This window comes from Oryctolagus cuniculus, chromosome 14 (assembly GCF_964237555.1).
Source record: "Oryctolagus cuniculus chromosome 14, mOryCun1.1, whole genome shotgun sequence".
In the NCBI taxonomy this organism is placed as follows: domain Eukaryota; kingdom Metazoa; phylum Chordata; class Mammalia; order Lagomorpha; family Leporidae; genus Oryctolagus; species Oryctolagus cuniculus.
The window spans coordinates 19,688,717-19,703,687 of NC_091445.1; the positions used below are offsets into that span (position 1 = coordinate 19,688,717).

General features: G+C 44.0%; 1 protein-coding gene across 1 annotated transcript in view; it reads left to right on the forward strand.

The window, feature by feature from the left end:
• The window catches only part of LNPEP (leucyl and cystinyl aminopeptidase), a 101,999-nt gene extending 87,409 nt beyond the window's left edge, over positions 1-14,590 (forward strand). Inside the window, exons 14-18 of the mRNA XM_008261965.4 lie at positions 5,791-5,975; positions 8,089-8,250; positions 11,237-11,377; positions 12,329-12,410; positions 13,193-14,590. Coding sequence (XP_008260187.2) covers positions 5,791-5,975; positions 8,089-8,250; positions 11,237-11,377; positions 12,329-12,410; positions 13,193-13,324 — 702 coding nt within the window. The 3' untranslated portion in view covers positions 13,325-14,590. The remainder of the gene's footprint in view (positions 1-5,790; positions 5,976-8,088; positions 8,251-11,236; positions 11,378-12,328; positions 12,411-13,192) is intronic.
• Positions 14,591-14,971: the final 381 nt, after the last annotated feature.

A 14,971-nucleotide genomic window follows, 5' to 3' on the forward strand; every position in this document is an offset into this window, starting at 1 on the left:
GTATGCATCCTTTGTCAGTCGCATATATTTGTACTATCTCCTTCCACTCTAACTTGCCTTCACTATCTTAGTGATGCTTTTGAGTGTATACATTCTCAATTTAAATGTAGTGTAGTTTATGAAATCTTTGCCTACTCTAAAATATTCTATATTCTTTATGAAAACTTTAGTATTTTACCTCTACATTTAGGTCTGTGATCAGTCTGGGATTGATTTTTGTGTATGATGTAAGGTAGATACCATTTCATTGTTTTTTTTGTTTTGTTTTGTTTTGTTTTGAAATGGGTGTCCAGGGTATTTCATGGAATGTGTATATCTTGAACTCTAGAACTATTGTTGAAGGGATTGTTATCAAATCAAAACCATTTTGTATAGTATATTCATTTCCTAGGACTGCTGAGGCAAATTATTACTAACTTGGTGTCTTAAAATATCAGAAATGTATTCTCTCAAAGTTCTGGAAATGAGAAAGGCAGAATCAAGATTTTGGTTGATCGGGGTTGTTCCTTCTAAGGGAGAATCTGTGCTTGTTTCCGACTTCAGCAGTACTAGGATTCCTTGGCTTGTACGAATCTCTCTCTAATCTGTACCTCTGCCCACATGCTGGTTTCCCAGGAGTTTGTGTCCACGTTTCCCTGTTGTTATGAGGACCTGAATCTTTGGATTAGAGCCCACCACCAAGGCCCAGTATGGCCCCATCTTAACTTGATTTCATCTGCAAATACCTTATTCCCAAAAAGGCAATATTCTCAGGGTCTAAGATGATACGAATTTTGAGAGACACTATTCAACCCAGTATAAGCAGCAATAACAACAGACTAGTACAGGAGCAAGTATTTGGCCTAGTGGTTAGGACACTGCTTGGAACACTCTCATCCTATTTTGGAGTGCCTGAATTCAAGACTTGGCTCTACTTCCGATTCTGGGTTTCTGCTGGTGTGTACCCTGAGCAGGTGATGGCTCAAGTATTGGATCTCTGTTACCCGCATGGGAAACTTGGAGTGAGTTCATGATCCTGGCTTTGGCATGGCCCAGCGGTAGCTGTTGTCAACATTTGGGGAATGAACCAGATGGGAGCTCTTTCTTTTACTCCATCTCTTTTGCTATCCCTGTTTCCCTGCCTTTCAAAAAACAAAAGATTCGAATGTAGCACTCATTTTTTTCCCATTATTAAGGACAGTGTTGCTTCCAGATATACCCTAAGTCGAGTGGAATGTCTGCCTACTCTGAAGCTGCCCCACTGGGTTTCACGATAGAAGTGAGTCTGACCCCTATCTCCATTATCTCTGTTTAGGATTTAGTTCTCAGGAAGCACTTGGCACCTACCTCAGCATGCTGAGATATGAATGCTAAAGTCAATTCCAGGAGTTGAGCCTTTGGAACACTTTCCTGTTGATACTCAAGTAGCTGTCCATCCCCTATGTCTTCATCCTGGCTGAGTTCTGCTTTTCTGGGAGGGAGTATGTTTGTTAGGCCCATACTTCATGCTGGGGTCCAGGGCACTGATGGCATTGATGGATAGAGGGCAAGGACAGAAAGCTTAGTGTGTGTATCTAAGACAGAGGCCCTTTCACTGGTACAGATCATATTGTTACTTAGAAGTCAAGTTAGCTTTAGTTCATCACCGGGGAGAACCTGTCTCCTTAGTTCTGATTCTAGTCTTGGGCATTCAGCTCTCAAACAATGCGGTCTGACCCTCTGTACTTAGAATGACAGATATTTCTGAGTCCTTGGATTTAATGTTCAAATGTTTAAGAATGTCACCTAATTCACTTTATTGTCATTATAGCCAGAGCCCTGTGTCTGCTGACCATTCTGTGATGAGTGCTGCATTCTGTGATGTATGCTGTGGTACTGTGGTGGGTAGGGTCAGGAGGCACATTTGAATTGTGTTAACTTGTTCACATATGATCCTAACCATATTCCTGTTTTATCACTTACAAATCTGTCATTGTCTTACACGATGCATTGGTGGGATAAGCCTTTGCAATAAAAGCTGACATTTTGCTTTTAACAAACTCAGTTGACCCAGGAGAGAACTCCCTCGGTGTATCCATGGAAAATTAAAGCAGTAAATCAAAATGTAATACACAAAAGTGCCAACATCTTTTATTTTTAAAATTATTTGATGGTGGTGTTGTATTTTGCTGCATAGCCAGTGTTCATGCCTTATAGATCCCGTCAGTTTATCCTGTATTCCTTTGTGACACCCTCGCTTTATGAAATCATGGGATTGGACTCTAATGAACTTAATTTTCAAAAGAGTTACATGTAACTGTGGAAAAGCAAGTTTCATTTTGTTCCTAAAACAGAGAAATAATTTCAAGCATATGCTGTGCTTTGTTAATTAATATTAAAAAATACAACCTGAGGGTGGGTGCTGTGGCATAGTGGGTAAAAACCATCGCCTTTGATGCTGGCATCCCATATGTCCCAGTTGCTCCACTTCTGATCCTGCTCCCTGTTAATGGCCTGGGAAAAGCAGTGGAGGATAGGCCAAGTGTTTGGGCCCCTCCCACCCATGTAGGAGACCCAGAAGAAGCTCCTGGCTCCTGGCTTTGGCCTGGCCCAGCCCTGGCCATTGCAGCCATTTGAGGAGTGAACCAGCAAATGGAAGATCCTTCTCCATCTATCTGTCCCTCCCTCTTTGTAACTCTGACTTTCAAAACCAATAAATATTTTAATATATATATTTATATAACCTGGATTACTTTAAAATGATCATATGTTGTAATAGTTTTTTCTAAAGATAGAATTGTTTTGAAGTCCAATATTTTTCTATTATGTAGTAATTTGATATATATTTAAAATCAACTGTTTTGAGACTTCCTGTTAATACTTTGGCACAGGTAGTAGCCAAATTATACCCTGTATGTCATGTCTGTAGTGTAACTGCCTTAGCTTCTTCAAGTGTCAATAGTTTAAAGGGACATTTTCCCACAGATTCTTTGGTAAAGTATCCGTAAGTACTGTCATTTTTCTTTCTTTTTTTATTTTATTTTTTATTTGTTTATTTTTTTGACAGGCAGAGTTAGACAGTGAGAGAGAGAGACAGAGAGAAAGGTCTTCCTTCCGTTGGTTTAGCCCCTAAATGGCCACTACGGCCGGCGCGCTGTACCGATCCGAAGCCAGGAGCCAGGTACATCCTCCTGGTCTCCCATGCGGGTGCAGGGCCCAAGCACTTGGGCCATCCTCCACCGCCTTCCCGGGCCACAGCAGAGAGCTGAACTGGAAGAGGAGCAACCAGGACAGAATCCAGCGCCCTGACTGGGACTAGAACCCGGGGTGCTGGCGCCACAGGCGGAGGATTAGCCTAGTAAGCCACGGCGCCAGCCCTTTCTTTCTTTGTTTTTTTTTTTTTGTTTGTTTGTTTGTTTTTGTTTTTTTCTTTTTTTTTAAGATTATTTACTTGAAATGTGGAGATACAGAGGGAGAGAGAGAGAGAGAGAAATCTTCCATCCACCAGTTCACCCCCCAAATGACTATCAGCCAGAGCTGGGCCAGGCCAAAGCCAGGAGCCGAGGAGCTTCTTCTGGGTCTCCCATGTGGGTGGCAGGCACCCATGTGGGTGGCAGGCGCCCAAGGATTTAGGCCATCTTCTGCTGCTTTCCCAGGCACATTTTCAGGGAGCTGGATCAGAAGCGGAGCAGCCCAGGCCTCAAACCAACCCCTATATGGAATGCCAGCAGTACAGGCAGCGGCTTACCCTTCTACGCCATGGTGCACTAGCGTCATCTGCTGAGTTTTTTTTTTTTTTTTTTTAATAGGGTTTTAAGCATGTAGCTTTTTTTCTCACATTCTTCCTTTGCTCTGCTTGACAGTTAGGAGTAGCTTTTAAATTTATTGCTCAGTTAGTTGGGATAGTTAGCTATCATTGTACTGCTGAAAAGGTAAGGCCCCTGGAAGGCAGCACGTACCTGTGCAGTCCGCTGTGCACCGTGGCGCCCTGCGTCGCTCCTGCACTCTTCCCGTGTCAGTCTGATGGCAGAGTTTCTCCACCCCAGCTGCATCACAGCTTCCCGTCCTTCACCTTGCGTGGGTTCTTCTGGCCATGTTCCCATTCAGCTCCAAAAGAAGCTTTAATGCCCTCAACAGTTAGAAAATCTCCAAACAGAATTTGTGCTAGGTATTGGCAGTGGTGTTCTGGAGGAAAATAATGTGGAGGGCTCAGCAGAGAGCAGGTATCTGCATCGTTTCCATTTTGGTCCTCCTTATATATAAGGATACTTCAGAAAGTTCACAAAAAATGGAATGAAAAAAGTTTATTTTGCTGCAAAATATTTGAAATCCGGGCATAGTTTTTTTTCACAGTAAGTATTTTCCATGAACTTTTTGAAGACCCTTTGTGTAGCCATGAAGCTTTCCTTAAAAAAATGCCTGAAAACATGTTTTATATTGGAATTTTTGTTTCTTCTAAGTGTGTGCATAGGCATGTTTCCTAAGGTGGCTGTTTAAATCCCACATGTCGTCACCCCTCCCCATGCGTAACAATTTGCAGTATGGAAATACTGGGCAGCTTTCATTGTGGAAGAGAGGAAAGTCTTGTTCACGGATTCCTTATGCCACAAGTATACATTTAACAACAACATCCCATTTAGAAGTGGCTGTAGCATTGGACTGGACAGTAGATAATATTACTGAGTAATTGTTAATCTTCTTAAGGGTGAGAAGATGTTACAGTTATGTAGGAGAGTCTCCAAATTTCTGGGAATGGCATACTAAAATATTTATAAATGAGATATCTTGATGTCTGTAACTTATATGGTTCATTTAAAATCAAAATAGGCCAGTATTGTGGCATAGTGAGTAAAGTTACCACCTGGTTCGTGTCCTGGCTGGTCCGCTTCCAATCCAACTCCTTGTTAATGGCCTGGGAAAGTGGCAGAAGATGGCTCAAGTGCTTGGGCCCCTGCCACCAATGTGGGAAACCTGTATGAAGCTCCTGGGTTTGGCCTGGCCCAGCTTTGGCCACTGTGGCCATTTGGGGAGTGAACCATCAGATGGAAGACCTCTCTCTCTGCCTCTCCCTCTGTCTCTGCAACTCTGACTTGCAAATAAATAAATAAATATTTTTTTAAAAAGGGACACACACACACACAAACAAGTGTGTATGTATGTGTGTTATATACACACAAAAGCAAAGCAATGTCAGAGTATTAAAAATCAGTTAAGTCTAGATGAATAATATATGGATGGATGTTCACTGTGTTGTTCTTGCATCTGTTTCATAGGTTTGAAGACTTTTAAATAAAAAATTAGAATAAAAACATAAACTATAAACAACTATTCTTTCCTGAACTCCTCATTTTCTTGTTATTTCAGTTAGACTAATTTGTTACAGTATTATACTAGTTAATGTGTTAAAAATATTTTTGATATTGGATGCAGAAACATTTAAACATTAGCCATCAGTAAAGAAGTATAGTTTTCTCTCATTGTTTTTTGTGGGTTTGTGGATTCTAAAGTCGCCGTGTCAGAGAGTTCTAGTTCCATCCAGCACTAGTTATACATATCCTTCTTGTTAGGAAAGTAACTTCTAGGTATGTAAACAAAGAATAAAGGTTGCTGCTGCACAGAAGTCATTAGTTCTTTCTAGTTACATCATTAACTGTGTGTGCTAGCTTTGTTATTGAATGGCCTTATTCTAGCTGTATGTTAGCTTCATATGGTTGATATTTAACAAGTATTGTTTATGCCCATTTTTTCTTCCTTGGGTAAATGTTGTGGAAAAGAGAATGTAGTTGTCCTGGTTTTTCTGATTGTCCATTATAATCCATTTTGTTTCTCTAGAGCAGAGTATTTAAATTGCTTCAAAACCAAATCCAACAGCAAACTTGGACAGACGAGGGCACCCCATCCATGAGGGAACTTCGGTCAGTCTTGCTAGAATTTGCTTGTGCCCACAACCTGGAGAACTGCAGCGCCACAGCCATGAAGCTGTTTGACAGTTGGGTGGCATCCAATGGAACTGAGAGGTAAAGTGTCCTTCTGTCAATCCTTTCCTCTACTTTACCCTACATGTTAGAAAGCTGTGTGTTAATATAGGTGGAATCTACACATCCGTGTTCTCAAGCAAGACTTCAATAAAAAGAATTATGGTCAAACACACAGACACATAACATGAAATTTATAACCTTAACCTTTCATTATTTTAGTGTACAGCTCAGCAGTATAAAGTATATTCACATTGTAGTGCACCAATGTCCAGGACTTTTTGTCTTGCAAAACTGAAACTCTTCCCATGTCCTCCTCACCTAGTCTGGTGACCACTATCCTACTTCCTGTTTCTATTAGTTTCACTACTCTAGGTACTTCAAGAAGGCATCTTCATAAAGCTGATAGAAAATGACTATTATGAAATAAACTACATTTCAAAGTTTTTTGCATCAAAATAAGCACCTTTTAATTTATCTATGAATTTTTTAAAGAAAATTTATTTATTTGAAAGGCAGAGTTTCAGAGAGGGAGAGACAGAAAGAAAGAGATCTTCTATTCTCTGGTTCATTCCCCAAATGGCCACAGTGGCCAGGGCTGGTCCAGGCCAACGTCAAGAGCCTGGAACTCTGTCCTTGTTTCCTACATAAATAGCAGGGACCCAAGCACTCACACCATCCATGTTGGCAGGTAGCTGGATCAGAAGTGGAGCAGCCAAGACTCAAACCAGTGCCCAGATGGGATGCCAGCATTGTAGGCGGCAGCTTAGCTTGTTGAACCACAACACTGGCCCCTTTCTCTGAACTTTCTGAAGTATCCTCATGTACATGAAATCATACAGAATTTTTTTTTAATGACTTAGCTTACTAGCCCAAGTTTCACCCACGTTGTACCATGTATCAGAGTTGTCTTTTTAAAGTGGAACATTTCTGGGCCGGCACTGTGGCACAGTAGGTTAATCCTCTGCCTGCAATGCCGGCATCCCATATGGGCGCAAGTTCTAGTCCCAGCTGCTCCTCTTCCAATCCAGCTCTCTGCTATGGCCTGGGAAAGCAGTAGAAGATGGGCCAAGTGCTTGGGCTCCTGCACCCGTGTGGGAGACCAGGAAGAAGCTCCTGGCTCCTGGCTTCGGATAGGCGCAGCTCCGGCCGTTGTGGTCATTTGGGGAGTGAACCAACGGAAGGAAGACCTTTCTCTCTGTCTCTTCCTCTCACTGTCTGTAACTCTACCTCTCAAATAAATAAATAAAATCTTTAAAAAAATAAGTAAAAAAAAAAGTGGAATATGCCACATTGTGTTTAGCCATTCGTTCCTGCGCAGACCATTGGGTTGCTTCTACTTTGTGGTGGTTGCGAGTAATACTGGGTATACAAAGAGATGCCTCTTTGAAATTCTGCTTTCAGTTCTTTGGAATATATACCCAGAAGTGTTCATTTTTGAGGAACTGCTGTATTGTTTTCCATAGCAGCTATGCCGTTTTATGCTCCCACCAGCAGTGCAGTGTTCCTCTCCAACACTTGTCATTTTCTAATTTTTTTTGATGGTAGTCGTTCTCATGGGTGTGAGGGGACAAACCATCTTTCAGTGTGGGAATAAGACATCATAGCTAGAGGTGACAGCAAATGCTTTGGCTGCTGATGGGCTCTCTGCAGGTCCCTTACTGGAATTACAACGAAAGGGTTCAGGCTTCAGATGGGGAGTTGGGGTGGCGAAAGGGGATGGACTTCTCGGCTCTGAGATGTTGGGAAAGACAGTAGGGTGGGTTCATCCCCTCTTCCCACACCCTGTATCCTCCTCATGGACTACTGTGTGGTGTCCAGCACACTGTGGTATAACCAAGTCACTAACTGTTCCTGGCTTTGAGTTCCTGAGAGCAGGGGTCTCCTCTTCCCCTTGCCCTCTCCTTCCTCCTCCCCAACCCTTCTGCTTCCCAGCATCCAGCCAGATACCTTGCTGCTCCTTTGTGAGTGCTCTTTGTCTTCAGGTGGACTGATATTCTTTCTGTAAGTCATACCTCTAGGAAATTAACCTGTCTACTGTAAATCATGCCATGAAGTCTTGTAGTTATTACCACCCTGACGCCAACCCACCACCACTACTGCCTTTGTGCTCATTGTGTTTTCTTGTTCTCCCATTGGACCACCTCTCCCACAGCCTGCCTGCTGATGTCATGACCACTGTGTTCAAAGTGGGAGCGAAGACGGACAAAGGCTGGACGTTCCTGTTGAACAAGTACGTCTCCATGGGCTCTGAAGCAGAGAAGAACAAAATCCTGGAAGCTCTTGCCAGCTCAGAGGATGTACGGAGACTTTACTGGTAAGAAAGCACCTGAGGAGTCTGACCCGCACGGTGGGGTGAGGAGCCTCTCGGGCGGGTCTGTCCTGGGGACTGAGCCTTTCCACATGGGTCGCACACGCACTGCCCAGAGGCGCTGGCAGCTGTCGGGAAGCACAGCCCCGGCCAACTCCCTGCTCCCCTGCCCCTTGCCATGTGCTCTTAAACCCCATAGTCAGTGGTTTATTTTGGGGGGCCAAGGCTTTGTTCTTTTCACACTGTCATCTTGGAAATGTAGACACTTCAGGAAAAAAATAACATGTCAAAGCGCGTGGCTCTGCTTTCACATGAATTTATGTGCCAGACTTTTCCTTGTCAGTATCTTGCCAAGTAAAGGCCCATGTGAGAGAAGGAAGGGCAGCAAGGTGGGCTCAACAGGACCCCCCCAACAGTGGCGGGTGGCAGAGAGGAGAATATGGAGGTGTCTGGTGTAAAGGACACAGAAGGTCCCAGGTCTCTGCTTCTCTCACGTAGTTTTGTCAGTAGAATCCTGATGGTGTCTCAGAGATGTTCTCAGCACCTGCTAGTCCCACATTCTTCAGTGCACTGTCAGCGAACACTTTTTACAGTGGCCACCAGCCTCTGACCTCTGCAAATAGAGAAGAGTTTTTGTTTTTAAATTGCATCGGCAGGGGGCCGGCGCCGCGGCTCACTAGGCTAATCCTCCGCCTAGCGGCGCCGGCACACCGGGTTCTAGTCCCGGTCGGGGCGCCAGATTCTGTCCCGGTTGCCCCTCTTCCAGGCCAGCTCTCTGCTATGGCCAGGGAGTGCAGTGGAGGATGGTCCAGGTGCTTGGGCCCTGCACCCCATGGGAGACCAGGAGAAGCACCTGGCTCCTGCCATCGGATCAGCGCGGTGCGCCGGCTGCAGCGCACCGGCCGCAGCGGCCATTGGAGGGTGAACCAATGGCAAAGGAAGACCTTTCTCTCTGTCTCTCTCTCTCACTGTCCACTCTGCCTGTCAAAAAAAAAAAAAAAAAAAAAAAAAAATATTGCATCGGCAGGGACGGGCATTGTGGCACAGCAGGTTAAGTCTCTTCTTGGGATGACCACATCTCATATTGGAGTGCTGGCTGAAGTCCTGGCTGCTCAGCTGCCAGTCCAGCTCCCTGTTAACATGCCTGGTGAGGCACCTGCCACCCATATGGGAGACCTGGATGGAGTTTGACCTGGCCGGGACTCAATTGTTGTAGCCATTCGAGGAGTGAACTGGTGGATGTGGATGAGAGATAAGAGACACTGCTCTCACCTCCTCCTCCCGTCCCCATGTCTCTCGCTTTTCAAACAAATATATTTTAAAACACACATATACACTAGTAACACACTAATAAATTCCCACTGTAAAGTGTTCAAATGGTGTCTAAGGATGTGAGAACAACGTGGAAGACCCCTCCTGATCCTTCCCTCCCGTTCTCATTTTCCCCTCTCTGTTAGCAGTGTCTGACCTGGTCTGTGCTGAGCACCCCTAATGCAAAGAATTGGAAATCTGACGCATTTCTGTCCCTAAGCACTTCAGATAAGGGATGCTGAACCTGTTCAACCACATAGCTTTCTACCGTACCCAGTGTTTTGTGGCATTCTTTTAGCGAAGTGTCTGTGAGATGTACCATGTTTCTTCATGTAGCCTACCTCATGTTTTTGTGGTTCGTAGTACTCCATAGCTCGTGGAGCTGTCGTGATTTATTTACCCATCACAATTTGTTGGGCATTTGAGTCTCTTTGTCAGATGTGTGTTTTCTTGCTACGTGGATAGGATGGTATAGCATAGTAGGTGAGAACAGTTAACAATCAGATGCCAACCTTTAGTACTTGTTAGCTGCCTAACTGGAGGACAGTTACATAACTTCAGTTTCTTTGTCTGTAAAAAGGAAATGGGTCATAAACGCCTAGTCCATAGTATTGTCAGGGATTTAGAACAATATCTAGTACATAGTATCAATATAATACCAACTGGTTATATTAATTACCAGTTACTAATATTAATTAATAAGAGTGTGTTCTTTTTAAAAAATTATTTGAGAGACAGAAAGCTCCCCTCTGCCAGTTTGCTCCCCAAATGACTGCAACAGTTCAGGCTGGGCCAGCACTGAAGCCAGAAGCCAGAACACAATCCAGGTCTCCCTCGTAGGTGTCAAGGACCCAATCACTTGAGCCATCACTGCCGCCTGCCAGCATCTGTGTTGTCAGGAAACGCAGGTTAAGAGCGACACATAAAATCCAGGTGCTGCTGTGGGTCACGATGTCTTCACTGCTAGAGTCAGCGCCTGCCCCAGGAAGAGCACCTTCTGAAGTGTATCTTCATTGTCAGATCATTCAAACAGCTCAGCTTTTTAGGAGTATTAACGTAATACACCTGCCTGCTCAAATCAAATAAGGTGTTTACCAAAAAAAAAAAGTCTCCAGAATGGTAATAAATTCCATCAACATTTTTTAAAAAGATTTATTTATTTATTTGAGAGGCAGAGGCAGAGAGAGAGAGAAGTCTTCCACCTACTGGTTCACTCCCCAAATGGCTGCAATGGCTAGAACTGTGCTGATTCGAAGCCAGGAGTCAGGAGCTTCTTCTGGGTCACCCACATGGGTGCAGGGGCCCAAGGACTTGAGCCATCTTCTACTGCTTTTCCAGACCCTAGCAATGAGCTGGAATTGGAGCAGCTGGGACTCAAATCGGCACCCATATGGGATGCCAGCACTGCAGGCGGCAGCTTTACCTGTTACACTACAGCGCCGGCCCTTCTGTCTATTTTTTCCCCAAATATCCTTGGATCAAAAGCTGTTGTTGTTTGTCAGCATTTGTAAACACCTTTCATTAAAATAAAAAAATCACCAGTGAAGAGTCTTAGACTACTCAACATTTACTTTACTTGAATTACTCTAGAACTTTAATCGGGAAACCAATCCTAACTTAGGTTCAGGTGTTGCTCTTTGTGAATAATTGTTTTGGAGGCTGGATCTGTTTTGCTCTTCAGGTTGATGAAGACTAGCCTTGATGGAGATATCATCCGAACACAAAAGCTGTCGTTTATCATCCGAACAGTGGGCCGGCATTTTCCTGGACACTTGTTGGCGTGGGATTTTGTCAAAGAGAACTGGAATGAGCTTGTACAGAAGTAAGTTTGTCAGCGAATTACTGACGTTCAGCGTTCTCCAGTGGTGTTCCTAGAAGTAGTTCCCAGTGTTGTGTTGGTTCGTGGGAGTTAGGACTTGCTGTGACAGACAGATGCTTCTGTGACTGTTTAACTGAAACATCCAGAAGTGTTCACGTTTGTCAACACAGTCCCATTGTGTGAGTCATGTGACCCTAGTGTTGTGCGAAAGTCCTGGTCCTGCCCAGCCACGGCTGATGCCGGGTCCGCTCAGCTCAGTGTGGCTACAGGCCCTTGTGGGTTGAAAATACCTCATTTCCTAGGCGTCAGTTAAGAGCTCACACCCAGCTAGACAGCACATGTCAGTTTCTTCCTTTGTGTCTTTTAAAGCGACAGTAGGCCAGCGCCGCGGCTCACTAGGCTAATCCTCCACCTAACGGTGCCGGCACACTGGGTTCTAGTCCCGGTCGGGGCGCCGGATTCTTTCCCGGTTGCCCCTCTTCCAGGCCTGCTCTCTGCTGTGGCCCAGGAGTGCAGTGGAGGATGGCCCGAGTCCTTGGGCCCTGCACCCCATGGGAGACCAGGATAAGCACCTGGCTCCTGCCTTCAGATCAGCGCGGTGCGCAGGCTGCAGCGCACCAGCCGAGGCAGCCATTGGAGGGTGAACCAACAGCAAAAAAGGAAGACCTTTCTCTCTGTCTCTCTCTCTCACTATCCACTCTGTCTGTCAATAAATAAATAAATAAATAAAGCCACAGTGACATTTCTGGGAGTGTGATCTGATCTGTCAGGAGATGAAATGGATTAGTGACTTCTCTGGATATCCTGAGCTCCTCCCTTTTTCTGCCCACCACTGACTCCCTGGACTGCAGTCCCAGGATAGGCTCCATTCTCTGGCAGGAAGGCATCTCCTTTGTGCTTTGCTTGCCCAGCAACTGTCTCAATTTTTTAACTCTTGTCTTTGTGTTTCTTCAGGTTCCACCTGGGCTCCTATACCATACAAAGTATTGTTGCAGGATCAACTCACCTGTTTTCAACAAAGGCCCATTTGTCTGAGGTGGGTTCTATAAAATGTGTGGAGGGGGCTGGGTAGCCATGTCCCCCAGGCTGCGCAGTTTGTTTGAGAGGGTGACCTTTAGTGGGAATTCCTGCCTTCTCTGCTGGCCTCATCAGGGTTAATGATTCTGCACCTAGATTACTTCTACATGGTAAGGAGGAAAACTTGGATGCTGCTCTCAGCAATATAAATAATTTAAGTGGTCATAAAACTGTTTTTGGAGAATCCAATTGAAAGGTGAATTTATAGAGCCAAGCCTAACTTCAGACTCTATTTATTGTTACTAGATAGGTTTTTCTTATTATTTATTTGAAAGAGAGAGAGAGAAGCTTTCATTTGGTGATTCACTCTCTAAACAGCTTGAACGGCCAGAGCTGGGCCAGGCCAAAGCCAGGAGCCAAGAACTCATTCCCACGTGAGTGACAGGGACCCAGGTGCTTGATCTCGCCCCTGCCGCCTCTCAGGTTCCTCATAAGCAGGAAGCTGGAATCAGAAGTGGAACCACAGCCCAAACCCAGGCACTCCAGTATAGGATGCAGGCATCCCGAGTAGCGTCTTAACTGCTGCACCAAATGCCTGCCCCCCCCCTTTTTCTATTTTAAGTTAGAAAAATTCATTCTTGTGCAGATAAGGAGAATTCAGAATTCCGTGTGGGTCCTTGAGGTAACAAGTTTCTTTCTGCTGTTTTCAAGATACCAGCATAGCCATCACTAACTTGACGCTTGCTTGAAAAGGACAATAAACCTCTTAAATTCTCTTCCACGTCTCTGTGGAACTTACAGGTGCAGGCATTCTTTGAGAATCAGTCGGAGGCAACCTTCCAGCTCCGTTGTGTCCGGGAGGCTTTGGAGATCATCCAGTTGAACATCCAGTGGGTGAAGAAGAACCTCCAGACTCTGCGGTGGTGGCTGTAGCATGCGCAGCCCCTCATTTTGTCACCCGTTTGGAGAGCTTGTGAACTTGGGCTCTGCTGCTTTTGCAAAAGCCACGGTGAAGCCAGGCCCGCTGCCAAGTTGTTTGCACTGTTAGGAGTTGTAGTTAGCTCAGGGCCCGACTGTGTTTCTCATCTGTCTTTTCTAAAGTGTCTTTGGGCAGTGTGTAGTTATTTATTACAAATGTACGTTCACCTATATGCCAACTGTCTACAAAAATGATGAGTAATTTTTCTACTTTGAAGATACACAAATGAGAGGGGAAACATCAGTTTGGAAATTCTGTTCTGTGTCTCAGTATCCAGAAAGGTTCTGACGCAGTGAAACAAGATCAAGTCTACCGTTAAGAGCCACCATCTTTGCGGGCCACTGGCGCCTCAGCCATCTGCCGCTTCTTGTTGGTAGATGTTACTGGGCTGTGGCACCAAGTTAGCCTCCGAGAGTGGTAACCAAGACAAGGAAGCCTGCAGCTGTCCAGAACCCATCTCAGGTGTGCAGATCTACTTTGATTTGGAGTTCTGATTAACCTTTTGTTTTCTGAAGAAGTTTAATATCTATAACTATTGCTTTTTTTCTGCACAATAGCCAGGTGCTACAGAATTTTTAAACTTTTGTTGTACTGAAAAGCTAAATAACAAGGCCAAAAGGTTAAATTTTCCAAATAGTGAACACTGTTTTTTCCATCTTTTGTAGCATTACATAGGGAATTGTTCCAAAACGAGTTGGCTTTCATTGTTAATTATTTTATTCATGAATGCCAATATTTCCCAAGTCCATACCTCTGTCTCACTCCCTGCCATAGACATGCCTTATGTTATAGGTGAGTCTTTCTACATTTGTGGCAAGCATTTTGTGTACACTGGTCTTGTTCATCATAACTTTGATCACGGTCACCAAGAATGCAGTTTGTTGAAGTTGCCTTTTGTCATCCCTGATCATTGAATCATGTGCATGTGTGCACTTTTATGTTTTGTGATAAAGTAGCATATTGGAAGCATATTTTTAAACAGGGCCTTTGAGAAATTGAAAATTTTTATTTGATGTTCACCATAGTACCTTAAAGGAACAAAGAGAAGATGGGATAGGAGTACCTTGAATTCATATTTCTCGTGTGGTGGGCTTTGAATTTTTTCCACTCTCAAAAATAGTACTTTGCTTTAGTTAGAAAAAAATCAGCTTTTCTTTTATTGTGGCAAACTAACATTAAAAGGAGTGGCCAAAGAAAGAAAGAAAAAAAATGAGGGAAAATATCCAAAACTCTGGCATTTTTACTCCTTCTGAAGGAGAAATACTGTACTTGAATTTTTGAGCTATGCAGACTTATACCTAGATTGTTGTGTTTCTTTGATTCTTAGGAGAAAAGCTTTCTTCCTAATAATTCTTGAGAAGTTTGTATTTTGTTTGAAAACGGCTTCTATGTACATAGGAAGGATAGTTGCCCGTTTGTGAGCACTTCAGCACTCCACAGAGTCAGACGTCGGGGGAGAGGTCACCTTTTTTTATTCAGCAGGTATAAAGTTAGAACTTGTGGGATTATGTATAAAATTATATTTTATTTTATTAAGATATTTTTATATAACAGAATTTAAAAGGCTGGCAAGCTCTAAAAGATAGCCTTCTTGTAACCCT